At 40.1% G+C, this 26765-nt stretch overlaps 1 protein-coding gene across 5 annotated transcripts in view; it reads right to left on the bottom strand.

The window, feature by feature from the left end:
* Positions 1 to 19941, bottom strand: part of AOAH (acyloxyacyl hydrolase) — a 216500-nt gene extending 196559 nt beyond the window's left edge. Inside the window, exon 1 of one of the 5 annotated variants that reach the window (XM_055293408.2) lies at positions 19393 to 19941. In XM_055293408.2, the coding sequence (XP_055149383.1) occupies positions 19393 to 19534 (142 nt within the window). In that variant the 5' untranslated portion in view covers positions 19535 to 19941. The remainder of the gene's footprint in view (positions 1 to 19392) is intronic. The other 4 variants (XM_055293407.2, XM_055293410.2, XM_055293409.2 and 1 more) reach the window with 4 other exon arrangements.
* Positions 19942 to 26765: the final 6824 nt, after the last annotated feature.

Below are 26765 nucleotides of genomic sequence, written 5' to 3'. Positions count from 1 at the left end.
ACTAGGTATTGATGGAGCATATATCAAAATAATAAGAGCTATTTATGACAAACCCACAGCCAATATCATACTGAGTGGGCAAAAGCTAAAAGCATTCCCCTTGAAAACTGGCACAAGACAACGATGCACTCTCTCACCACTCCTATCCAACATAGTATTGGAAGTTCTGGCCAATGCAACCAGGCAAGAGAAATAGGTACTCAAACAGAAAGAGAGAAAGTCAAATTATCTCTGTTTGCAGATGACATGATTGTATATTTAGAAAACCCCATCGTCTCAGCCCAAAAGCTCCTTAAGCTGATAAGCAAATTCAGCAAAGTCTCAGGATACAAAATCAATGTGCAAAAATCACAAGCATTCCAATACACCAATAATAGACAAACAGCCAAATCACGAGCAAACTCCCATTCACAATTGCTACAAAGAGAATAAAATACCTAGGAATACAACTTACAAGGGATGTGAAGGGCCTCTTCAAGGAGAAATACAAACTATTGCTCAAGGAAATAAGAGAGGACACAAACAAATGGAAAAACGTTCCATGCTCATGGATAGGAAGAATCAATATCATGAAAATGGCCATACTGCCCAAAGTAATTTGTAGATTCAATGCTATTCCCCTCAAGCTACCATTCACGTTCTTCACAGAATTGAAAAAAACTACTTTAAATTTCATATGGAACCAAAAAAGAACCCATATATCCAAGACAATCCTAAGCAAAAAGAACAAAGCTGGAGGCATCACGCTACCTGATTTCAAACTATACTACAAGGCTATAGGGCTACAGTAACCAAAAGGCTACAGTAACCAAAACAGCATGGTACTGGTACCAAAACAGATATATGGACCAATGAACAGAACAGAGGCCTCAGAAATAACACCACACATCTACAACCATCTGATCTTCGACAAGCCTGACAAGAACAAGCAATAAAGAAAGGATTCCCTATTTAATAAATAGTGTTGGGAAAACTGGGTAGCCATATGTAGAAAACTGAAACTGAACCCCTTCCTTACACTTTATACAAAAATTAACTCAAGATGGATTAAACGTAAGACCTAAAACCATAAAAACCCTAGAAGAAAACCTAGGCAAGACCATTCAAGACATAGGCATGTGCAAAGCCTTCATTACTAAAATACCAAAAGCAATGGTAACAAAAGCCAAAACTGACACATGGGATCTAATTAAATAATGTATTTCTTACATAATAAGACTTGAAAGTCAGAATGACTTCTTGATTCATGAGCTACAGAATAGATGTTGTGTTAGAGACATGAAAATAACATTAATCTCCTTGTACCTCTTCATCAGTGCTCTTGGATGACCAGGTGCATTGTCAATGAGCAGTAATATTTTGAAATAAATCTTTTTTCTGAGCAGTAGGTCTCCACAGTGAGCTCAAAATATACAGTAAACCATACACAAACAAATTTGCCATTATCCAAATTTTATTGTTCCATTTCTAGAGTACAAGCAGAGTAGATTTAGCAAAATTCCTAAGGGCTTAGGATTTTCATTATGGTAAACAAGCATTTGCTTTGACTTACAGTCACCAGCTGCATTAGTCCCTAACAAGAGTCAGCTTGTCCTTTGGAGCTTTGCAGCTGGGTATTGACTTCTCCTCTCTAGCTATGAAAGTCATATAGATGGCATCTTCTAACAGAAGGCTATTTTGTCTACATTAACAATCACTTGCTTAGTATAGCCACCTTCATCAATGATCTTAGCTAGATTTTCTGGATAACTTGCTGTAGCTTCTACATCAGCATGTGTTCTTTCACCTTGCACTTTTATGTTATGGAGATAGCTTCTTTCCTTAAACCTCATAAACCAACCTCTGATAGTTTTATACTTTTGTTTCCAGCTTCCTCACCTCTCCTAGCCTTCATAGAATTGAAGAGAGCTAGGGTCTTGCTCTGGATTAGGCTTTGGCTTAGGGGAATAGCATGGGTGGTTTGATATTCTATCTAGACCATGAAGAGTTTTCTCCACATCAACGATAAGGCTGTTTCACTTTCTTATCATTGGTGTGTTTAGTGGAATAGTGCTTTAAATTCTTTTTCAATAACTTTCTCTTTTCTATATTTTTTTTGCATTCACCACTTGGCTAACTGTTTGGCATGAGGCCTATCTTGGCTTTTGACATGCCTCCTCACTAAGCATAATAATTTCTGGCTTTCGATTTAAAGTGAGATATGTGTGACTCTTTCTTTCACTTGGGCAGTTAGAGGCCATTGTAGGGTTGCTAACTGGCCTAATGTTAATATTGTTGTGTATCAGCAAATACAGAGGGCAGTGGAGAGGGGCAGAGATGGGGAAATAGCTAGCTGGTGGAACAGTCAGAACACACACACTTATCAATTAAGGTTGCTGTCTTATATGGGTGTGGATCATGGCACCCCGAAACAATTACAATAGTAACATCAAAGATCACTGAACACAGAGCCACACTACAGATATAATAATAATGAAAAAGTTTGAAATATCCTGAGAATTACCAAAATGTGACACAGAGACATGAAGTGAGCACATGCTGCCCGAAAAATGGTGCCGATAGACTTGTTTGGCGTAGGGTTGCCATAAACCTCCAATTTGTAAAAAATGCAGTATCTGCAAAGTGCAATAAAATGAAGCACAATGAAAAGAAGTGCTGTGTCATTTTACTACCTTCTGGCCTGCAAAGTTCTGATGAAAGTTCAGCCATTAGTCATATTACTGTTTTCCTGTAAGTGGTAAGTCATTTTTCTGTTTGTGCTTTCAAGATTTTTTTTTTTTTTTTTTTTTTTTTTCTTGAGACGGGGTCTCGCTCTGTCGCCCAGGCTGGAGTGCAGTGGCACAATCTCGGCTCACTGCAAGCTCCGCCTCCCGGGTTCACGCCATTCTCCTGCCTCAGCCTCTCCGAGTAGCTGGGACTACAGGCGCCCGCCACCACGCCCGGCTAATTTTTTTTTTTTGTATTTTTTAGTAGAAACGAGGTTTCACCGCGGTCTCGATCTCCTGACCTCGTGATCCGCCCGCCTCGGCCTCCCAAAGTGCTGGGATTACAAGCGTGAGCCACCGCGCCCGGCTGTGCTTTCAAGATTTTTATGTTGTATTTGGTTTTCAGAAGTTTGAGTTTGACTATAAGGTATCAAGATTTACTTCTCTTTGTTTATTTGGAGTTTCTTGAGATTCTTGGATCTGTAGGCTAATGTTTTTCTTTTTTCTTTTCTTTTCTTTTTAACAGACAGGGTCTTTTTCTGTCTCCCAGGCTCAAGAGATCCTCCCACCTCAGCCTCTGGAGTAGCTGGTTACATATCACCATGCTGGGCTAATTTTTTATTTTTTGTAAAGGTGGAGTCTTGTTAAGTTGCTCAGGCTTGTCTTGAACTCTGGGACTCAAGTGATCCTTCCACCTCGGCCTCTCAAAATGCTGGGATTACAGGTGTGAGCCACTGCACCTGGCCTTTTCCTCATTTTTAAAAAGGTGTTAATCATTACATTTTCAAAGACTTTTTCCTCCTCCCTTTGCTCTTTCCTCTCCCGAAACTCCCGTTTTATAAATGTTGAGATACTGGATATTACACTACATGTTTCTGAGGCTCTGCTCATTTTTCTTCAAGCTTTATTTTCTCTATTCTTTGGTTGGGATAATTTGTATTGATGTGTTTTTAGGTTCATTGATTCTTTCTTCTTTGAACTCAAATTTTCTGTTGAGCCCATCTTGTACATTTTAAATTTCAATTATTGATTTTTAAGTCTAGAATTTCCATTTGGATCTTTATTATAATTTTATATCTCTGTTGAAATTTTTTCTGTTTGCTGAACATTGAGCACTGTCACAATATTTTCCTTTAATTCTCTCACTACGGTGGTCTTTAATTCTATGGATATCCCCATAACAGCACTTTGAAGACTTTAATTCAGAGTCCCTTTCTATTGACTGCTTTTTTCGTAAGTATGGATCTCGATTTTCTGTTTCTTTACATGACTACTAATTTTTTTTGCTGAAAACTGAAAGTTTTAAATAATGCATTTAGCAACTTTGGATTTTGTCTTATTTTTCTAAGAGCTGTTGTCTCTTCTTTTCTAGTAACTTTCCAGGCTTCAACTGTGGATCTGTTTCCCCCGGAGTGTAAAGTTTTTTACATCTCTGCTCATTTATTAGCCTGGCTTTCTAAGGATCACTCCTGTGTCTACATAGCTTAGAGTCATCGAGCAACTTGTGCTGAAACACCTCAAGCTTGTAAGGTGTAGTAACCCTACAATGGCCTCTAACTGTTCAAGTGAAAGAGTCACCATCTGTTGATCTATCCACTTGTGAGCTAGGGAATATATTCTAAGTGGCAGCCAATTCTCAAGTTCCCCTGGGCTTTCACTTTCTGCTGAGCTCCTTTAGGTCTCCCGCTACATATGCATGGTTTCCCAAGCAACTAGGGATACGTAGAGAGCTTATCTCAGCCCTTCCATGATGCTCTTCTCCAGATTATTTCCAGGATCTCCCTGCTAAACTTCTGGCTAATCACCGTTGCTTCATCAGGGATCAAACCTTGAGCTAGCAAAGCTGTAGGTTCTGCTTGTTAATTCCCAACGGCCTCCATCACTTTTGGCCAGGAGAGCCATGGATCTTTACACCTCGGCGAAATCATCTGTCCCATTAGCAGTAAACCAGCTGGTTTTTGCAGCCAGTTCCACAGTGATAAAACTACTGTTCTCACTAACCAAGCTGAGGGCAGGACAGATAGAGCAGCCTCAGGCAAGGAGGGCACAGTATCATTGCTTTTACTGAAGTTCATACAGTTTTTCAAAAATAAATATTTCTCAATTCATTGTATGCCACTGATGATTTCCTGCGCCCTGAAATGCTTGTGACAATTATTCCAGTTTTATACTTAGTCTTTTGCACAGAGGAATTTCTAACACCTTCATGCGATCATCATCAGAATTCTCTTTTGTACTTATTTTTATCTGAAGGAGCCTAGGGATTTTAGGTTTAATAAAATAAAGGGCAAGTTAGACTTCCCTAATTACATTTGCATTTTGTTAAATTGCAAGGGTCATTTTAAAAGACAGATTTTTTTTTTCCAAAGCAACAGTCAGGCAAGGATTTTCCTAACATTGAAAAACAACTGTTTTATAAGCAAAAAGGTATGACATTGGAGTGATTATGCTTTCTTTCGAAATTTCCAGAGTGTGAAATCCATGAGAAAAAGCTTGCATATAAAAAAAAACATAAAAAAACCCAAACCCCCCAAAACCCCCAAACTCCAAAAAACTTGTTCAGTCTGCAACTTAATCTTCATCTATTGATTTCTATTATGTATTCATGTCTATTTGGTGAATCACTTTGGAACTAAGTCACATAAATTCTCTTCTCATATTATCTGGGTGTTAAGTTTGAAGGCTCTTTTTGGTCTTTTAAAAGCATTTCTATGTGTGGTAAGTAGAATTATAATATTTCTGCCTCCTGGTGAACACACCTTACTTAATTCCCTACTCTGAATAAGGGCAGAACCTGTGAAAATGACTGGATATCACTTCCACGGTTATATTCTGTTACATGGCAATGACAAAAAGGATTCTGCATATGTAATTAAGGACTCCAATCAGTTTATTTTGGGGTAATCAAGATTTTCCTAGATGGGCCAGGCATATTCAGGGAACCCTTTAAATGTAGAGTTTTCTCTAGCTGGTTTTGAAAGAAAGAAATAGCTATGTTACTCACTTCCCAGGAAGAGGGGCAGACTCTAGTTATTGAGAGTGATCCCTAACTGATGGCTGGGAAGCAAATGGGACTTCAGTCTGGCAACTGCAAGGAACCATATTCTGCCAACAACCAGTGAACTTGCAAAAGGACTTTAGTCTCAAATCACACTGAAGCCCTGGCCAACATTTTGACTTCAGCCTTGTAAAACTCTGAGCAGGGAACTCAATTATGTTATGTCCAGGCCTCTGATGTGCAGAAACTGTGAGATAATAAATTTGTGTTGATTTAAGCTGATAAGTGTGTGGCAATTTATCACAGAGCAATAGAAAGCTAATACACTGTGCAATCTTTCTTTATAAATGAATCTTCCTTTGAAACACCCAAGATTTGAGAATTTCTATTTACTTAAGATACAGGTTGGCATGAAATTATTCAGTTACTCAGGACTTTTTGCCTTACAATAGGTTTAATTTCACGACTTCTAGAGCACAATTTCTATGCATTTCTTTCTTGATTTCCAAAAGAATAGATAATCACAACCCTTTTGTGTCCTTGCTAGGTACCAAGCACAGTTCTAAGTGACAGGCTGCTCGCATCACCCTGTGTAATTCTCATTTTGCAGATGAGGGGAGTGAGGTGGTGCCGAGGGTGAAGCTATGTCCCCAAGGTCACATTTGTACAGAGTGGCAGAACCAGGATTCAAATCTGAGAGCCCCACACTCTGCAGCTCTTAACCCCATGCCTTACTATTGCTTCCACAAACACATTATAGAAAGTGTGGAAAATTCAGAAAATTACTGAGAAGAAAATATAAATCACCAGTAACGTCTTCATTTAGAGATAGCCATATAATTACTATGACTATTTTCACATTCATTCTACCTAGGAAAATAGCTCTGTCAATAGAGAGGTGGGCACATTATAACTTAATGGGGATTTTACTCTGCTTAATGCTTTACAACTTTTTCTTTTTTCCCTTTTCCATAACAAATTTTAAAATGTTCTGTATTCTTATCTACAGTATTAATACATTTACAAAAAAAAAATTACTTCCTTTGTTCCTGAAGCACAACATGCTGTCATCATGGATTCTTTTGGTATTGCTCACTGTGTGACCTTTCCCCAAAGTCATAGGCCCTCCTCAGAGTGTCCCTGTGGTCTTTCTCTTCAGGTTTCGACCTCAGAGCAATCCAGGAAAGAGAGAGGCAGACAGACGGTGAAAAATTAAGATGATCAGAAACCTACCATTTGTGCTAAAGTTGGAGTTAAATGCAATGATAATTTAAAAATAAAGGTAGGAGATTATGGAGAAGAGAGAGTGTATGGGAACTGCCATGGTAAAGGGCACGTGCAGAGGGCAGTAGCTGTGTCCAGAGAACAAGGGTGGTCCAGTTAGACCTGGAGGATCTGCCTGGCCCGTGAGGGTGGAACGTGTGGTGGGTCAGATGCAGGGCCAATGTCCAGATTGTGTGGCTAAGCCAAGACCATGAACCCCACCAACCCTGAAACTTCAATTGCTGGTGCTCTTAGGGCTGAGGACAGAGATCACCTCCAAAGGCTGAGAACCATGAACATCAGAGTGACGGGTAAGTCCTCCTGGAGAACTAAGATCAACCCTCAAAGAGGAGGGAAGGAAGAGGAAAAGCTAGTTACCAAAGGAGACTAAATTTAAGCACATAAATGGCAAGATGAAATATTTTCTGCTATCGGCAGAAACAGTGTCTTATGAACAAGCGTTTAGTTATAGAGCAATAGAAAGAGTGAAATTTCTGTGTGTCTAAGTTGTGATAATAAATTTTCAACCTTCTGTTGGCTCTGTCTAAATCTTTCCTATTCTTGTCAGTGACACTGTTATTTTATTGTTCACATTGGCTTGAAATTATGCGGCCACCCCTGTCTGTTCATCAATCAAACTATGAAGTCATCTTGGACCACTCTGTGCGTGGTATGTGGGTGTGGAAAGGGGATTATAACCTGACATTGAAGGCATTTTATATTTAACCAAATGTGAGTAAGGAAAAAGTCAGGCTTTTTCTTAACCTTTTAAAAAGCTTCCTGAGTACCAAATAGTGCTTTCAAGAAAACCAACATTCAGTGAATTAATTTAAATGTCAATGACTTAGAAACACAAGGATTATTTTCCCCCTAAATCACCCATGTAAAGAAATGTTTTGCAAAAATGAACATGCCTTATTATTGATTCTGCAACATTTGAAAAGTGGTAGAAAGAGGCACAGCCTGTCCAAGCATAGTCGACCCCTGGGTTACCCACAAAGGGAAGCCCATCAGACTAACAGCGGATCTCTCAGCAGAAACTCTACAAGCCAGAAGAGAGTGGGGGCCAATATTCAACACTCTTAAAGAAAAGAATTTTCAGCCCAGAATTTCATATCCAGACAAACTAAGCTTCATAAGTGAAGGAGAAATAAAATACTTTACCGATAAGCAAATGCTGAGAGATTCTGTCACCACCAGGCCTGCCCTAAAAGAACTCCTGAAGGAAGCACCAAACATGGAAAGGAACAACCAGTACCAGCCACTGCAAAAACATGCCAAATTGTAAAGACCACTGAGGCGAGGAAGAAACTGCATCAACTAACGAGCAAAATAACCAGCTAACATCATAATGACAGGATCAAATTCACACATAACAATATTAACCTTAAATGTAAATGTGCTAAATGCTCCAATTAAAAGACACAGACTGGCAAATTGGATAAAGAGTCAAGACCCATCAGTGTGCTGTATTCAGGAAACCAATCTCACGTGCAGAAACACACATAGACTCAAAATAAAGGGATGGAGGAAGATCTACTAAGCAAATGGAAAACAAAAAAAGGCAGGGGTTGCAATCCTAGTCTCGGATAAAACAGACTTTAAACCAACAAAGATCAAAAGAGACAAAGAAGGCCATTACATAATGGTAAAGTGATCAATTCAACAAGAAGAGCTAACTATCCTAAATATCTATGCACCCAATACAGGAGCACCCAGATTCATACAGCAAGTCCTTAGAGACCTACCAAACAATAATAATGGGAGATTTTAACACCACACTGTTAACATTAGACAGATCAACGAGACAGAAAGTTAACAAGGATATCCAGGAATTGAACTCAGCTCTGCACCAAGCAGACCTAATAGACATCTACAGAACTCTCCACCCCAAATCAACAGAATATACATTCTTTTCAGCACCACACCACACCTATTCCAAAATTGACCACATAGTTGGAAGTAAAGCACTCCTCAGCAAATGTAAAAGAACAGAAATTATAACAAACTGTCTCTCAGACCACAGGACAATCAAACTAGAACTCAAGATTAAGAAACTCACTCAAAACCACTCAACTACATGGAAACTGAACAACTTGCTCCTGAATGACTACTGGGTACATAACGAAATGAAGGCAGAATTAAAGATGTTCTTTGAAACCAATGAGAACAAAGACACAACATAGCAGAATCTCTGGGACACATTCAAAGCAGTGCGTAGAGGGAAATTTATAGCACTAAATACCCACAAGAGAAAGCAGGAAAGATCTAAAATTGATACCCTAACATCACAATTAAAAGAACTAGAGAAGCAAGAGCAAACACATTCAAAAGCTAGCAGAAGGCAAGAAATAACTAAGATTGAAGCAGAACTGAAGGAAACAGAGACACAAAAAAACTCTTCAAAAAATCAATGAATCCAGGATCTGGTTTTTTGAAAAGATCAACAAAATTGATAGACTGCTAGCAAGACTAATAAAGAAGAAAAGAGAGAAGAATCAAATAGATGCAACAAAAAATGATAAAGGGGATATCACCACCGATCCCACAGAAATACAAACTACCATCAGACAATACTATAAACACCTCTACTCAAATAAACTAGAAAATCTAGAAGAAATGGATAAATTCCTCAACACATACACCTTCCCAAGACTGAACCAGGAAGAAGTTGAATCTCTGAATAGACCAATAACAGGCTCTGAAATTGAGGCAATAATTAATAGCTTACCAACCAAAAAAAGTCCAGGACCAGATGGATTTACAGCCGAATTCTACCAGAGGTACAAGGAGGAGCTGGTACCATTCCTTCTTGAAACTATTCCAATCAATAGAAAAAGAGGCAATCCTCCCTAACTCATTTTATGAGGCCAGCATCATCCTGATACCAAAGCCTGGCAGAGACACAACAAAAAAAAAGAGAATGTTATACCAATATTCCTGATGAACATTGATGCAAAAATCCTCAATAAAATACTGGCAGACCAAATCCAGCAGCACATCAAAAAGCTTATCCACCATGATCAAGTGGGCTTCATCCCTGGGATGCAAGGCTGCTTCAACATCTGCAAATCAATAAATGTAATCCAGCATATAAACAGAACCAAAGACAAAAACCACATGATTATCCCAATAGATGCAGAAAAGGCCTTTGACAAAATTCAACAACCTTCATGCTAAAAACTCTCAATAAATTAGGTATTGATGGGACATATCTCAAAATAATAAGAGCTATCTATGACAAACCCACAGCCAATATCATACTGAATGGGCAAAAACTGGAAGCATTCCCTTTGAAAATTGGCACAAGACAGGGATGCCCTCTCACCACTCCTATTCAACATAGTGTTGGAAGTTCTGGCCAGGGCAATCAGGCAGGAGAAGGAAACAAAGGGCATTCAATTAGGAAAAGAGGAAGTCAAATTGTCCCTGTTTGCAGATGACATGATTGTATATCTAGAAAACCCCATCATCTCAGCCCAAAATCTCCTTAAGCTGATAGGCAACTTCAGCAAAGTCTCAGGATACAAAATCAATGTGCAAAAATCACAAGCATTCGTATACACCAATAACAGACAGAGAGCCAAATCATGAGTGAACTCCCATTCACAATTGCTTCAAAGAGAATAAAATACCTAGGAATCCAACTTACAAGGGATGTGAAGGACCTCTTCAAGGAGAACTACAAAACACTGCTCAATGAAATAAAAGAGGATACAAACAAATGGAAGAACGTTCCACGCTCATGGGTTGGAAGAATCAATATCGTGAAAATGGCCATACTGCCCAAGGTAATTTATAGATTCAATGTCATCCCCATCAAGCTGCCAATGACTTTCTTCACAGAATTGGAAAAAACTACTTTAAAGTTCACATGGAACCAAAAAAGAGACCACATTGCCAAGTCAATCCTAAGCCAAAAGAACAAAGCTGGAGGCATCACGCTACCTGACTTTAAACTATACTACAAGGCTACAGTAATCAAAACAGCATGGTACTGGTACCAAAACAGAGATATAGACCAATGGAACAGAACAGAGCCCTCAGAAATAACGCTGCATATCTACAACTATCTGATCTTTGACAAACCTGACAAAAACAAGAAATAGGGAAAGGATTCCCTATTTAATAAATGGTGCTGGGAAAACTGGCTAGCCATATGTAGAAGGCTGAAACTGGATCCCTTCTTTACACCTTATACAAAAATTAACTCAAGATGGATTAAAGACTTACATGTTCGACCTAAAACCATAAAAACTCTAGAAGAAAATCTAGGCAATACCATTCAGGACATAGGCATGGGCAAGGACTTCACGTCTGAAACACCAAAAGCAATGGCAACAAAAGCCATAATTGACAAATGGGATCTAATTAAACTAAAGAGCTTCTGCACAGCAAAAGAAACTACCATCAGAGTGAACAGGCAACCTACAGAATGGGAGAAAATTTTTGCAATCTACTCATCTGACAAAGGGCTAATATCCAGAATCTACAATGAACTCAAACAAATTTGCAAGAAAAAAACAAACAACCCCATCAAAAAGTGGGTGAAGGATATGAACAGACACTTCTCAAAAGAAGACATTTATGCAGCCAAAAGACACATGAAAAAATGCTCATCACTGATCATCAGAGAAATGCAAATCAAAGCCACAATGAGATACCATCTCACACCAGTTAGAATGGCGATCATTAAAAAATGAGGAAACAACAGGTGCTGGAGAGGATGTGGAGAAATAGGAACACTTTTACACTGTTGGTGGGACTGTAAACTAGTTCAACCATTGTGGAAGTCAGCGTGGCAATTCCTCAGGGATCTAGAACTAGACATACCATTTGACCCAGCAATCCCATTACTGGGTATATATCCAAAGGATTATAAATCATGCTGCTATGAAGACACATGCACACGTATGTTTATTGCGGCACTATTCGCAATAGCAAAGACTTGGAACCAACCCAAATGTCCAACAACGATAGATTGGATTAAGAAAAGGTGGCACATATACACCATGGAATACTATGCAGCCATAAAAAATGATTAGTTCATGTGTTTTGTAGGGACATGGATGAAGCTGGAAACCATCATTCTCAGCAAACTATCGCAAGGACAAAAAACCAAACACCGAATGTTCTCACTCTTAGGTGGGAATTGAACAATGAGAACACATGGACACAGGAAGGGGAACATCACACACCGGGGCCTGTTGTGGGGTGGAGGGAGGGGGGAGGGACAGCATCAGGAGATATACCTAATGTTAAATGATGAGTTAATGGGTGCAGCATACCAACATGGCACATGTATACATATGTAACAAACCTGCACATTGTGCACATGTACCCTAAACTTAAAGTATAATAAATAAATAAATAAATAAGCATAGTCGATCCCGCATTTGCTTAGTGTTCAAATGGGACGTACTGTTCAGTGCTAACAAATATGGTAAACTGGGGAAGGGGACCTTGGGGCTTTCCACAGTTTCAATCTGCTTTGGGAATACATTTATGGCCATGTCCTCAGGTCTTCTGGTTAGTTCCCCACTGTGGGGTTACTCTTTGGGATTGGAGCTGGGGTTGTTTGTGATGGGGCTGTAGGCTCAATAGCTCAGTAACTTCTGTGAGGGCTCCTTTTGGAGTATCCCTCCAGTCACAACAATACCCTGCTTCAGTGAGAGCTATCCCCTCACACCATGAGCCTGGCAGCCATCTCTGTACTTTGAGCTCTCCCCACTCCCACCCGCCCCTTAGTCGGTGAACTAAAGACTTAGCCCAAATTCTCTCTGCTGGGAAGCTGGAATTGGTAACCAGAAGGTGAACACACTTCTGTGGGCTGAACTACCACATACGAACTCAGAGCTTGTGGGAGCCGGTAGTCAGCCAAAGGGTGGAGGGCATTAAACCAGCTGGTCTGTAGGGATAGAGACGGAGGCAGCGGCGAGGCGCCAGGAGAGAGAACTCTCTGGGTTCCTGGCAGCCAACATTTTTTGTTTCCTAGCTTGATTTGTAGGTCTGTTTTCTCCTTTTGATTCTAAAATTCACTCTTGGAATTCTCAAAAGCAAATTTCCTCTTTTTTTCTTTTTTTTTTTTTTTTGCTTAGCCTAGTTTAAGTTGATTGCTGTTACTTGCAACCCCAGAAGTTTCGCTCATGGTTGCTATATTCGTGGTGAGGAACTTGGTGTCTGGGAAATAAGACAAAGGAACAGGCATATGACAAAAGAAAACCAATAACTGCAACAACAATTTTAAAATATAGGTCTTAGATATGACACCAAAAATACAAGAGACAAAAGAAAAAAATAGATACACTGGACTCCATCAAAATTACTAAATTTTGTTCGTGAAAGGACACCATTAGGAAAGTGGCAGAAGGAAACACAGAATGGGAGAAAATATTTGTGAATCATATATTTGAAAAGAGACTTGTATCTAGACTATATGGAGAATTTTTACAATTCAACAATAAAAAGATAAACCCAATTTAAAGAGGGGCAAAAGATTTGAATAGAAATTTTTTTTCAAAGAAGATATACAAATGGCCAATAAGCACATGAAAAGATGCTAACATCATTATCATTTGGGAAATACAAATTAAAACCAAAAATGAGACCTCACTCCACAGCTACTATGATGGCAATAGCAAAATGATGAATAACTAAGTGTTGGCAAGAAGGTGGAGAAGTTACAACTTTCATACATCGCTGGTAGAAATGTAAAATGGTGCAGCTGCTTGGAAAATAGTTTGGCAGTTCCTCAAAATGTTAAAGATGGAATTACCGCATGCCCTAGAAATTCCACTCCTAGGTATATACCCAAAAGAAATAAAAACACATGTCCACATAAAATCTTGTACATGAATAATCATAGCAGAATTATTCATAATCACCAAGAAGTGAAAACAACTCAAATGTCCATCAACAATGAATAAATAACAAAACCAAGTATGTCCATACAATGGAATATTATTCAGCTGTAAGAAGAAATAAGGTTGATACATGCCACAACATGAATGAACCTTGAAAACATTATGCTAAGTCAAAGAGGCCTGTAGCAAAAGGCCATGTTTTATATTATCATATTTACGTGAAATGCCCACAGAGACAGGAAGTAGAGTTGTGATTTCCAAGGGCTATAGAGAGAAGGAAATGGGGAGTAACTGCTAAGAGAATTGGATTTTTGGGGGGAGCAGTGAAGTGTTCTGGAATTAAATATTGGTGATCAATGCACAACTCATGAATATACTAAATGCCACTTTTACACTTTAAAAGGGTGAACTTTATGATACATGAATTATATTTCTCAATAAAGCTGTTATTTAAAACAATATGGGAAAAATATTTTACCCTGATTTAATCATGTCAACAATAACATAATCACAATTAAAGCGAGGAATAAGCCAAGTTTTAACTAACTATGTATCCTTGAACAAGTTACTTATTTCTGTCTTTGTTTTTTCACCTACCAAATAAGGATAATGATAATACAGACTTCATAAGCTCATTGTAATGATTAAATGGGTTAATACACATAAATCTTTTGGAAGATGGCTTATCATACAGTCAGTGTCCAATAAATGTTGGCAATTATTATGGTTATTAACTCGCAAATGTCATTCGTGTGGCTGAAGAGCACTTGGCTGTAGTGACTTTCTCCAGGCATCACTCCAATTAGTCCACATTCAAGTCAGAGAAAAGATGGAAGGTACCACCCCCATGGAGAAGTGTTGGGGAGACCAGTAGCAAAACAAACTTTATGAGTAAGAAGCAAATATGATTACTCAACAATAATCTTCATAAAAATGGATGAAACCCAACTAGTTCAGTCGATCTTGATGAAAAATAGGAAGGAAGAACTTCTTCCATGTGTTGGGAAGGTGATATAAATATTTTGTGTTATTATGATCTTACAAATCAAGGCAAGGGTATCCTTTTATGATCAAGGTAAGAATTTATGTTGGAATGGCAATTAAAAGACAGCTGACAACTAACAAAAATGAAGAGGGCTGGACACGGTGGCTCATGCTTATAATCCCAGCACTTTGGGAGGCTGAGGCAGACAGATTGCTTGGGCCCAGAAGTTTGAGACCAGCCTGGACAACATAATGAGACCCTGTCTCCACAAAAATAAAAATAAAACAATTAGGCAGGCATGGTGGTGTGCACCTGTAGTCCCAGTTACACAGGAGGCTGAGGTGGGAGGATCACTACAGCCTGGGCTGTTGAGGCTTCAGTGTGCTATAATTGTACCACTGCACTGCAGCCTAGGTGATAGAGTAGGACTTTGTCTTTATTAAAAAAAAAAAAAGATGAATCATTCTTGCTCATTTGGGATGATCAGAAATCCAGCTGCCTAAACACCTTTTGCTCAGAAAAGTTTTTGTGGCCTGGGTTCTTTCAGCAAGCAGGTGAACGCAACAGAATCTTTGAGATAACTGAAGCTTCCTTCTTTGACTAGCAATATTCAGGTAGAAATGTTTCTAGAATTCTAAAGTTTTTTTTTTTTGTTGTTGTTGTTTTTCTGAGATGGCATCTCGCTCTGTCGCCCAGGCTGGAGTGTGGTGATGTGATCTCAGCTCATTGCAACCTCTGCCTCCTGGGTTCAAGCAATTCTTCTGCCTCAGCCCCCTGAGTAGCTGGGACTACAGGCATGCACCACCACGTCCTGCTAATTTTTGTGTATGTATATATATATATATATATATATATATATATATATATATATATATATATATACATTTTTCTTTTTTTTTAGTAGAGACAGGGTTTCACCATATTGGCCAGGCAGGTCTCAATCTCCTGACCTCGTGATCTGCCCACCTCGGCCTCCCAAAATGCTGGGATTACAGGCGTGAGCCACCACACATGTCCTAAAATCTTAAAGTTTTAAACACTTTTTTTGAGGCTATTACTTCACCTTCCCCAGGTGGCTTTATGAGCGGAGTCCGCAGTGCCCGCTCCCAAGCTGTGAGCCTCTGCCCTGCACTTCATGGTGCTCTGCTGGCTCTGGCATTGGCAGTTTAAAGAGCTCTAGAGAAAGGGTATTACCAAGGGCACTAAGGGCCCAGTTCAACATTCATTTTAAAGGACTGTAATCTTTACAAGGCTCCAGGGTTTCGTTTTCCTCTAAACTGGACAGTGAATTTCCTGAAGACAGACATTCTAAAAATCCTTCTTCTCCTTCATCTGTTTTCCCCGGCTCTGAGTGCAGGGTCTTGCATATTCAGTGGCCATGTGAGGAGTGAGCATGGAAATGTTTGGGGACCGCCTTTCTGCTGGAGGGTTTGAAGTCATGTAATCCTGCTTCTTGTCAGAAAGTTGTTAGGGTGTTGGCAACAAGTGTAGAGTTAGAAGAACTCCAATCAACAATTCCTTCTCTTCTCTCCCCTCTTCCGCACACTTCTTCCTCTTCCCACCAGCTGCGAAAGAGCGGACCTCACTGCTTCCTGAGATGCTTCCCACATGCAACCCTTTCAGTAGGTACACCCCAGGATCCCGTCAGGAGACACTCACTCCCCAGCTTCTGGAGCCATCGGTCTGAAGGATTACGCCAGCATCAGAGTCCCTTGCCAGAACTGTCTCCACCAATGGGAGATGTCTCAAAATTACAGCCCTCCCCTGTGGTCAGGTCACATCCAGGGACTGTTTGATGTGGGAATTCCAAGACCTGCACCGACTTCAGGACAACTCTGAAGAGCTATTTTAGTCCAAGAGCTCTCAGTGGGATCCACCAGGGCTTCTTTTATGGCTGCAGCACAGCCCGCCTTTTCCCTGCCAACCCCACTTCCTTCCTCTCTTGCTGGTCTTTTTGCCAAGAGCACTTCTCAATAAACTCCCCTGCACACACATTTCTAATCCTGTCTCCCCCAAAAGCCAACTTCAAACAGTGAAGCACCAAGTTGGACCGCCTTCAGCCCCTGTCTCAGCACATAGGCAGTGCTCAGTAAGTGTTCATCACAAGACTGGACTCCTCTTGCACTCACCTTTCTTGCTATTATGACAACAGGTGAGTAAGTCACCCAGGCAGAGTTAGCCAGAAGAAGTTGTGAGTTGCTGGGAAAATGGGTGCTAAATTATCCTCAAACCTAATCAGCAACAGAGTCTCCAAGCTCTTGGGGCCGTGAGAATTTGTATGGGCAACTGAAGTGAACCTCTGTGAATGATAGAGATGACCACACATTTCTTGACCTTCTCCATCAAAATGAAGGGTCTCTGCCCCCTCGTTTGAGTCTGGGTGGAGGTACTTGTGAATGCTTTGAGCAGTGGAAGATGGCAAGTAATGCTGTGCCCATTTCCAGACCCAAAACTTGAAAGATTGGCAGCTTCTAATTCCTCTCTTTTGGAATTCTCTCTGGGATTCCTAAGCTGCCAGGTAAGAAAGGCTACTACCCAAGACAGCCATGTGTGGGCACTCTGATGGTACTCCTAGATGAGCCAACCCTCTAGCCATTCCCTCACCCCCAAGGTGCCACACATGTGAGTGAAGCTGTTTCTGTCAGTCCCAGATCCATCAATCCACCATCTGAATACCACCTCCTAACCTCAGTCACTCCTACATAGAGAAGAAGACTCACCAGCCAGTGTTTGAACAAATTTTTCACCCAAAAAATCATAATACAACAAAATGGCTGTTATTGTAATTTTTGATGCAGCAATAGAAAAACCAGAGCAACCCCATCCTGAAATCTCCCCAACACCTCCTTCTCACCCTCTATGACCTCACTGGGAACAGGGCAGAGAAAGGAATGAGTACCTCCTGTCCATTTTACTGAAGTGAAGGTCCAAGGATCTCAGCCCTGACAACTTGCCCAAACTCAAACATTTAGTTTGCAACGAGCCCAGAAGTAAAACTGATTTCATCTGAGCTTTTCTCAAGTGTATTTCCATTTGATGGGCAGTAGGGTTTTGTTTTGAGAAAAATGAAAAGGTGGCAAATAATTATTTAAGGAAACCAAATACTGGGGGAGGATGATCTCCCAGGCATGGTTCAAAGGACCACACACCTCTGCCTCCAGCTCTCTGGAAAATAGAGTCTTGGGTAATCTGGGTCTTAATTGAAACAAGACTTTGGAGGCTGGGTGCGGTGGCTCATGCCTGTAATCCCAGCACTTTGGGAGCCGAGGCGGGCGGATCACGAGGTCAGGAGTTCGAGACCGGTGTGGCCAACATAGTGAAATCCCATCTTTACTAAAAATACAAAAAATTAGCCGGGTGTGGTGGTGTGCGCCTGTAATCCCAGCTACTTGGGAGGCTGAGGCAGGAGAATTGCGTGAACCAGGGAGGTAGAGGTTGCAGTGAGCTGAGACTGCACCATTGTACTCCAGCCCAGGTGACAGTGTGATAATCCATCTCAGAAAAAAAAAAAAAAAAAAGGACTTTGGAAGTAGAGATGCATCTCCTAACATGTACAATGACCTGAGGCCATGATTTTGAGAAAGTAGGACTAATTCAGATATATTTCCATATTGTCTCCAGAAACAATTCCTAAGTGTCAGAATCTGTGTCTGGATTTTCCATTTGCAGCATGTGGCCATCAGACTTATCCTAGAGTTATTTTTCTGGCTTCTCAAGCTAGGATTCTATTTTGACGTCTGCTCATTGAACAATTACTTACTACTAGGAGTTCTCAGTCTATGTGGCTCCATGGACTGTACCATCTAAATGCCACCACTGTTACGAGAATTCCCATGTTACGAGAGCTACAATGTGAATATCAAAGATGTTACCTTACTTCCTACTCTCATCCAAAAAAACAAAACAAAAAAAACCTCTTGGAAATAAAACACTTCATTAACAGATAAGCCAAGAAGCCATATCAGTGCTCAGCGTCTCCAGGCGATCGCCAAATCTGGATTCTCTGAGAGACGGAAGGAAGCTAAGATGGTTGAGTCCTTATTATGCGCACATGCCACAGATTTACATGCATGGTCACAATTTCCACGGTATCCCTATGAGATGAGTCTCATTAGCTTCAGTTCACCAATAAGGACACAGAAGCTTGGAGAGGGTTAAGTACATTGCTCCAGGTTTCCACAGCCAGTAGGAAATGGGAGAGTAGGGTAGGAGGAGGGCAGTGATTCAAACTCAGATGTGTCTGTGTGAGGTCAAAGCCCATGAAAAGCAGTAAAAATTTCAGGTTGAAATAGCCTGAAATAATAGTTACCTAAAGAAGAAGAAAAAATTCCAATTGCCAACGAGGTGGAAGAGTTTTATGCCCAATTTAAATTAGTATGCTTTTTATTCACATAGATGTATGTAGTGTCAATGTCTACTCTTAGAATCTATATTTCTCTATGTCAGAGAGGTTACTGGTGCCTTACTTGGAATCTTACAACTCTTAATTTAATAAAATATGTGATTTATTATGCAAGCAAAGTATTGGATCCCATTGTTATGTCTATATAGAAAATACAAAAATATTTATTTACATACCTACACAGGTGTGCCCATTCGAGTGTCTGGGCCTGGACTGGTCATCATTGGCTGGAGAGGCCGAGGACTGAAGAGACAGGAGCAAGAATAGAGGCGCCACCATAAGGATTTTCCAGGGGTACTGCATCTCCGAGCTATGCATCCCAACTGATCACCTGGCTTCGGAAGCTCCTAACTGAGGGATGCTGGAGCTGAGGCTGCAGAATCAACTGATCTCTCTCTCCTTCTCTTCCTCACTCTCTTTGACACACACACCCCACCCTCTCACACACACACTTTTCAATAAGTGTGAAGTGAACAAAAGCACACATAAACACTCACAGACCCACAGCTTGCTCTTGTTGGACCCTGAGAGAGCCATACACGAAGAGCCAGAGTCTCTGGTGTGCAGTTCTGCTTAGGTAAAGACTGCAGGATAAAGAAAACCCAAGTTGCACAGCGGCAGCAACTTCCGTGCTCCCTGGCTCAGTGAAGTCAGTGACCATAAACCCCGCGAGCCTCGAGGCTTGCTGGAACTGATCTGTTGGGTTGGTTAGGAGGTCCTTCCCCTTTCGTTCTTGCAAAACAAAACAGAACTAAAGCTGAAACTGAGAAGAAAAAAAAAAAACTAATCCACAAGCACACAACGCTTTAACAATTTGATCAGCAGCACCCACATGTTGTAGAAATTCTAATTGGTTACATTCAGAACTTATTTAGTCTTGTTTTCAACAGCTTTATATGGTAAGGTTGTGATCCTTATTTTGTTGTAAAAGGATATTCTGGTCAAATAATATCTTTCCTCTGGAGAAATTGGGTTATTCCTTGAAGGGTCAAGGCCTTTTATTTGGTGTGCAGAAAATAAGCAGTGCAGAAAATAATGGGCAGTTAGCATGGTGGGATTTTAGATCTAATGAGAAAAAACATGGGTTAGAATTCATCAATTCATAGTTGCTAGGCTGTGCACAATTCATCTTTTTTTTCTCCAGAATTTCGAAGTGCGTTTATATTTCCTATCTGTGGATGGTTTGTTAAGAGACTGATTTTCTGCTCTGAAGAATAGAAATGAACACTGTCTTTCTGAGGAAAAAAAAATCGGAACCAAATCATAGATAAAAGACATATAATCTAAATGTTTCTCCCTAAAATAAGATACAACAAAATCATATGCCATTCTCAGACAAGATAAGAGGACAGGGCCAAAGCACCACAGTCTAGTTAAGTGTAGGAGGTCGTGTGATTCTGTTTCTCTCTGCTTAGGCTTTGAGGGAGCTTATAACAATTTTGAAATATTATAGAAGCTATCTAAATTAATAACAATTAAAAAAATAGCATTTGGAGTAGCAGGCAAAGTTTTAGAGTAGCATCCTTTCCAGGATGTAGGAAATACCAGTTTTTATGGTTTGCAGATTTCTTGTGCAGTCGTTAGTCTCACAAGTACCGATGGGGCTACAATTCCCAAATCTGCAGCAGAGATAGCACAAGTCAGAGTGTTTCCCTAATTACACCTCCAGCCCGATACTGAAGATATTGTTGGGCATCCTGGGTCACCCATGGGCCTGTGACTTCCTCTGAGTTTAAGGCGCTGCTGCTTCAGTCCTTTACTCTGTGACTAAGGGGAGCTCTAGGACCACCACAGAGGTGAGGCCTAGAGAAGTTCCAGAGACTTCCAAGGGAGGCTAAATAAAGGACTGATTAGGAACTCAGTGAAGACAGGAAGGCTCATGTTTACATCTAATATCTACTGTTTATTCTGAGTAACATATTACACCAGTGATGTAACTTTCCTCACTTCAGTGTCTTGTCTTGTTTGTTTGTTTTTGTTTTTGAGACAGGGCCTTGCTTTTTCATCGAGGCTGGAGTGCGGTGGCGTGATCACAGCTCACTGCAGTGTTGACCTCCCAGGTTCAAGTGATCTTCCCACCTCAGCCTCCCAAGTAGCTCGTTTCTATTGGGATAATGGTAATATCTGCTCCATTGCACTGCTGGAAGCACTCAAATAGATGATGTATCCAAACTACAAAGCAGCATGGCTGGCAAGAAGCAAGTGCTTAGTGCATCTGGCTATGACCCTAGCGGGAGTGTGATGAAACCTGCGCCCCAGGCCAGCTTCAAGAGAATTCCAAGACACCCATGGTAGTTGTAGGCCCACATGTCATACATGGGAAATGGCGAGGACAGGAAAAGGGAGGATTTATTGAATACCTTCCAGCTGTGCTGCAGCACTCCAGGAGTGTGTGGTCTAGTTTGTCTAATCCACAAATGGGTGAGGACGCTCCTGAGGGCTTCTGGAAGCGGATCTGACACAGGCTTTGGGCCTCTTGAGGCTCTCTTGGTCTCAATGTATAGCTGCGAGCAGGTCTGGAAACTCTTAGAGTGAGAGGGATTTCTTGGTATGTAGGAAATGCAAGTTTTGTGCCCTTCATCGCATGTATGTGGGCCAGGCAGTGCCATTCACAACCATCCCAGGGATGGTCGGCTCTGAAACTCTCTGGTGTGCTCAGGCTTCAGGGCTGGTCACAGTGGGAGTCACTGACTTAGCTGTGCAGTACTGAGCAAGCCCCTTGCTGTTTCCAGAGGTGAGAGTCCTCAGCTGGAAAAGGGAGGTAAGACTACTTCGTAGGAATATGTCATGGTAAAACCTGACACATAGGTTTTCAGTAAATGGAAGGATTTTTCATGCTTGGAGAGTGAGTTCTTACTGGGCAAGATCAAAGGAAGAATGCAGAAATCAGAAAGTGATTTCGCCAACAGAAGCTGGAACAAAGTGCATGTGTGCACAGACCACTGAACAAAACATCCCTCCCCATCACCGGGATGGAGTGGACCCTCCCATTTGCACAGGTGTCCTTCACACTGGCTGGTATCATTGCCCCTGACAGAGCTGCCTTTGCTCATTGAGTACTGACTGCAAATGACTTGGGATCTTTGCACAGCTTGCCAAAAGGCCCTGGACCTACCTGTGGTTTAGAACAACTAGTCAGGTCCTGGAGAATGTTCCTGCAGGCCCCCACTGTCGGATGTTCCAATTTTGAATCATCTCGAAATCTGCTCTTGAAAATGAGATTTCTTCCCTGAAGCACTTTGTTACTGATTTCACTCAGACAGCTCTGATTCAAACCACTGCTTTCCCCTGTGCCATGGAAGGCTAAGGCTTTGTGATCCCCAAGTGTTGCACCTGTGGTCTAGCTTGTTCAGTGTGAATATGCTTCCTGAATATTTTTTGACCGCATTGGCCTCAACCACCTCATCCACAGCCAAGTTCCTTAATCAGAAAAAAAAAAAAAAAAAAGAGGTGGGCGATGGGAGATCCTGTAAAAGCTGGCACTGTCACCAACATGTGTCTTGTCTTAGTCTTTCTCCTCTCTCTAAGGCCCAGGTCCATGCTGCCCTGTTACTCCTGGCTGCCCAGGACTGTGTACGGCAGTCCTCAGTTCCTATCTACCAAAACCAGGCCGTCTGCTGCTCCCCTCCTCCCCAGTCAGAGCTTATTAATGCTAGCCTCATTCTATTCTGTTCTGCTCTCTGCTAAGGACAGGGTAAATTAACCCATGCTGAGGATGCATGGGGGCTCATTAAAAGAGCTCTGGGCTAGGATGGGGGGCCTGTGTCATGGGCTCCTCTCCTAGTAGCTGTGTGCCCTGGGTAAGCTGCACCACCTTTCAGAATACCAGTTTATTTTACTATAAAATAGGTCATATAATGTCAATATTTAAGAAAATTGTGAGAATTAGAGAGACAACATGAATTTAAAAACATAATATTAACTGTTAGATGAATGTGAAGCTGACAATGAATTCACATTATTCTTCTCAAGTGGCATTGAAATTTTGGGGGAAGGTTTTTAAATCAAGATTTTAAAAATTACTATATAATAACTACATATTTCTGGTGTACATGTGACATTTCAATACGTGCATACAACGTGTAATGATCAAATTAGAGTAATTAGGATATCCGTCATCTCAAATATGTATCATTTCTTTGTGTTGGAAACATTTAAAATTCTCTTTTCCAGCTATTTTGAAATATACAATGAATTGTTGTTAACCAAAGTCACCCTACTGTGCTATTCAACACCAGGACTTATTCCATCTAACTGTATTTTTGTAGCCATTAACCTACCTCTCTTTATTCACCCTTCCCCACCCTTCCAAGTCTCTGGTATCTATCGTTCTATTCTCTACCTCCATGAGATCACCTTCTTTAGTTCCCACAAATGAGTGAGAACATGCAGTATTTGTCTTCCTGTGCCTGGCTTATTTCACTTAACATAATAACCTCCAGTTTCATCCATGTCAATGCAAATGACAGGATTTCATTCTCTTTAATGGCCAGATGGTATTCCATTGTGTACATGTACCACATTTTCTTTATCCATTCATCTGTTGATGGACACTTAAGTTGATTTCATATCTTGACTACTGTGGCTAGTGCTGCAATAAACATGGGTTTATACTACAAAGTATGTCAGTATACCTTTCCAGTATACTGATTTTCTTTCTTTTTAATACATACCCAGCAGTGGGATTGATAGATTATATGTTAGATCTATTTTTAGTTGTTTGAGGAAGCTCCATACTATTTTCTATAGTGGGCTGTACCATTTATAATCACACCAACAGTGTGCTAGTAGTGCCCTTTCAAAGCATCCTTACCAGCATCAGTTATTTTTGTCTTTTTGATGATAGCCATTTTAATTGGGGTGAGATATTTCAGGGTGACTTTGATTTGCATTTCTCTCATGATTTGTGATGTTGAGCATTTTTAAATATACCTGTTGGCCATTTGAATGTCTTCTTTTGAGAAATACCCATTCAGATCCTTTGCCCATTTTCTAATCAGGTCTTTTGCTGGTGTCTGAGCTCCTTATATATTCTGACTATTAATTCCTTGTCAGGTAGGTAGTTTACAAATATTTTCTCCCATTCTGCAGGTTGTCTCTTCACTCTGTTGATTGTTTCCTTTGCTATGCAAAAAGTTTTTGGCTTGATGTAGTCTCATTTGTCTATTTTTGCTTTTATTGCTTATGCTTTTGAGTTCTTACCCAAAGAGTCTTTGCCCAAACCAATGTCCTGAAGCATTTTCCCACCTTTTCCTTCTAGTAGTTTTATAGTTTTTCAGGTCTTTAATCTTAAGTCTTGCACTTAAGTCTTTAATCTGTTTTGAGTTGATTTTTGTATATGGTGAGACATTGGGGTCTAGTTCTACTTTTGAGCATATGGATATCCAGTTTTCCCAGCACTGTTTATTGATGACATTATCCTTTAGCCAATGAATGTTCTCTGAGCCTTTGTCAAAAATGAGTTGGTTGCAAATATGTAGATTTATTTCTGGGTCCTCTATTCTGTTCCATTGGTCTATTTGTCTGTTTTTATACCAGTACCATGCTGCTTTGGTTACTATGGCTTTGTAGTATATTTTGAAGTCAGGTAGTATGATGCCTCCAGCTTTGTTCCTTTTTTTTTTTTTTTTTAAAGATGGAATTTAACTCTTGTTGCCCAGGCTGGAGTGCAATGGCATGATCTCGGCTCACTGCAACCTCCACCTCCTGGTTGAATGTCTCCTGCCTCAGCTTCCCAAGTAGCTTGGATTAGAGGTGTGCACCACCATGACCAGCTAATTTTGTATTTTTAGTAGAGATGGGGTTTCACCATGTTGGCCATGCTGGTCTAGAACTCCTGACCTCAAGTGCTCCACCTGCCCTGGCCTCCCAAAGTGCTGGGATTACAGGCATGAGCCACCATGCCCAGCTGCTTTGTTCCTTTTTCTTTGGTTATTCAGGCTCTTTTTAAGTTCCACACGAATTTTAGAGTTGTTTTTTCTATTTCTGTGAAGAATGCCATTGGTACTTTGACAGAGATTGCATTGAATCTGTAGCTCACATTGGGTGACGAACATCTTAATATGAATTCTTTTAATCCATGAACATGAGATATCTTTTCATTTTTGTTGTGTCCTCTTCAATGTCTTTCACCAGTGTTTTATAGTTTTTATTGCAAAGATCTTTTTAAATCTTTAGTTAAATTTATTCCTAGGTATTTTATTTCTTTGTAGTTATTATACATGGGATTGTTTTGTTGATTTCTTTTCAAGACTGTTCAGTTTTGGTGTATAGAAGTTCTAATGATTTTTATATATTGATTTTGTATCCTGCAACTTTTACTGAATTTATTTATTGGTTCTAATAGTTTTTTGATGGAGTCTTTGGATTTTTCTAAATATGAGATTATGTCATCTGTGAACAAAGCTAATTTGACTTTTTCCTTTCCAGTCTGGATGCCCTTTATTTCTTTCTCCTGCCTAATTGCTCTATTTAATTTCTTCATTGGCCCATTTGTTGTTCAGGTCTTCCGGTACTATCCTGAATAAAAGTGGTAAAAGTGGCAACTTTGTCTTGTTCCAAATTTTAGAGGAAAGGCTTTTTCAGTCTTTGCCCATTCAGTGTGATATTAGCTGTGAGTCTGTCGTATATGCCCTTTACTATTTTGAGGTATGTCCTCAAAGCAGTTTGTTGAGAGTTTTTAATCATGAAGGGATGTTAAATTTTATAACATGCTTTTTTTAGCATCAGTTGAAATGGTCACATAATTTTCATTCTTGACTTTGTTAATGTGATAGAGATCATGTTTGTTGTTTTGCATATGTTGAACCATCCTTGCATCCATGTGATGAATCTCACTTGATTATGGTGAATTATCTTTTTAAAGTGTTGTTGAATTTGGTTTGCTTGTATTTTGTTGAGGATTGTTGCATTTATTCTCATATGAGATATTGGCCTGTAGTTTTCTTTTTTTGGTTATGTCCTTGGCTGGTTTTAGAATTAGTATAATGCTGGTCTCACAGAATGAGTTTGGAAGTGTGCCTTCCTCTTCAACTTTTTGTAATAGTTTGAGTGGGGTTGGTATTTTTTCCTTTTTAAATGTTTGGTAGAATTCAGCATTAAAGCCAGGTTCTGGGCTACTCTTTGACGGGAGACTTTTCATTACTGCTTTAATCTTGTTACCTATTATAGGTCTGTTCAGATTTTCTATTTTTTTCATGATTCAGTTTGGGAGGTTGTATGTGCCCAAGAATATATCCATTTCTTCTAGGTTTTCCAATTGATTTGCATATAGTTGTTCAAAATAGTCTGTAATAATCCTTTGTATTTCTGTGATATCAGTTGTAGTGTCTCATTTTTCATCTTTAATTTTATTTATTTGGGTCTTTTTTTTCTTAGTCTAGCTAAAGGTTTGTCAATTCTGCTTATTTTTTAAAAAAACTTTCTATTTTATTGATCTTTTGTATTTTTTGTTTCAATTTTGTTTATTTCTGCTCTAATCTTTATTATTATTTTTTCTACTAATTTGGGGTTTGGTTTGTTCTTGCTTTTCTAGTTCCTTGAGGTTTAT

The sequence above is a fragment of the Symphalangus syndactylus genome, chromosome 9, assembly GCF_028878055.3.
Source record: "Symphalangus syndactylus isolate Jambi chromosome 9, NHGRI_mSymSyn1-v2.1_pri, whole genome shotgun sequence".
Lineage (NCBI taxonomy): Eukaryota > Metazoa > Chordata > Mammalia > Primates > Hylobatidae > Symphalangus > Symphalangus syndactylus.
The sequence above is the reverse complement of the archived record's forward strand: the minus strand, read 5'-3'. Positions and strand labels throughout refer to the sequence as shown.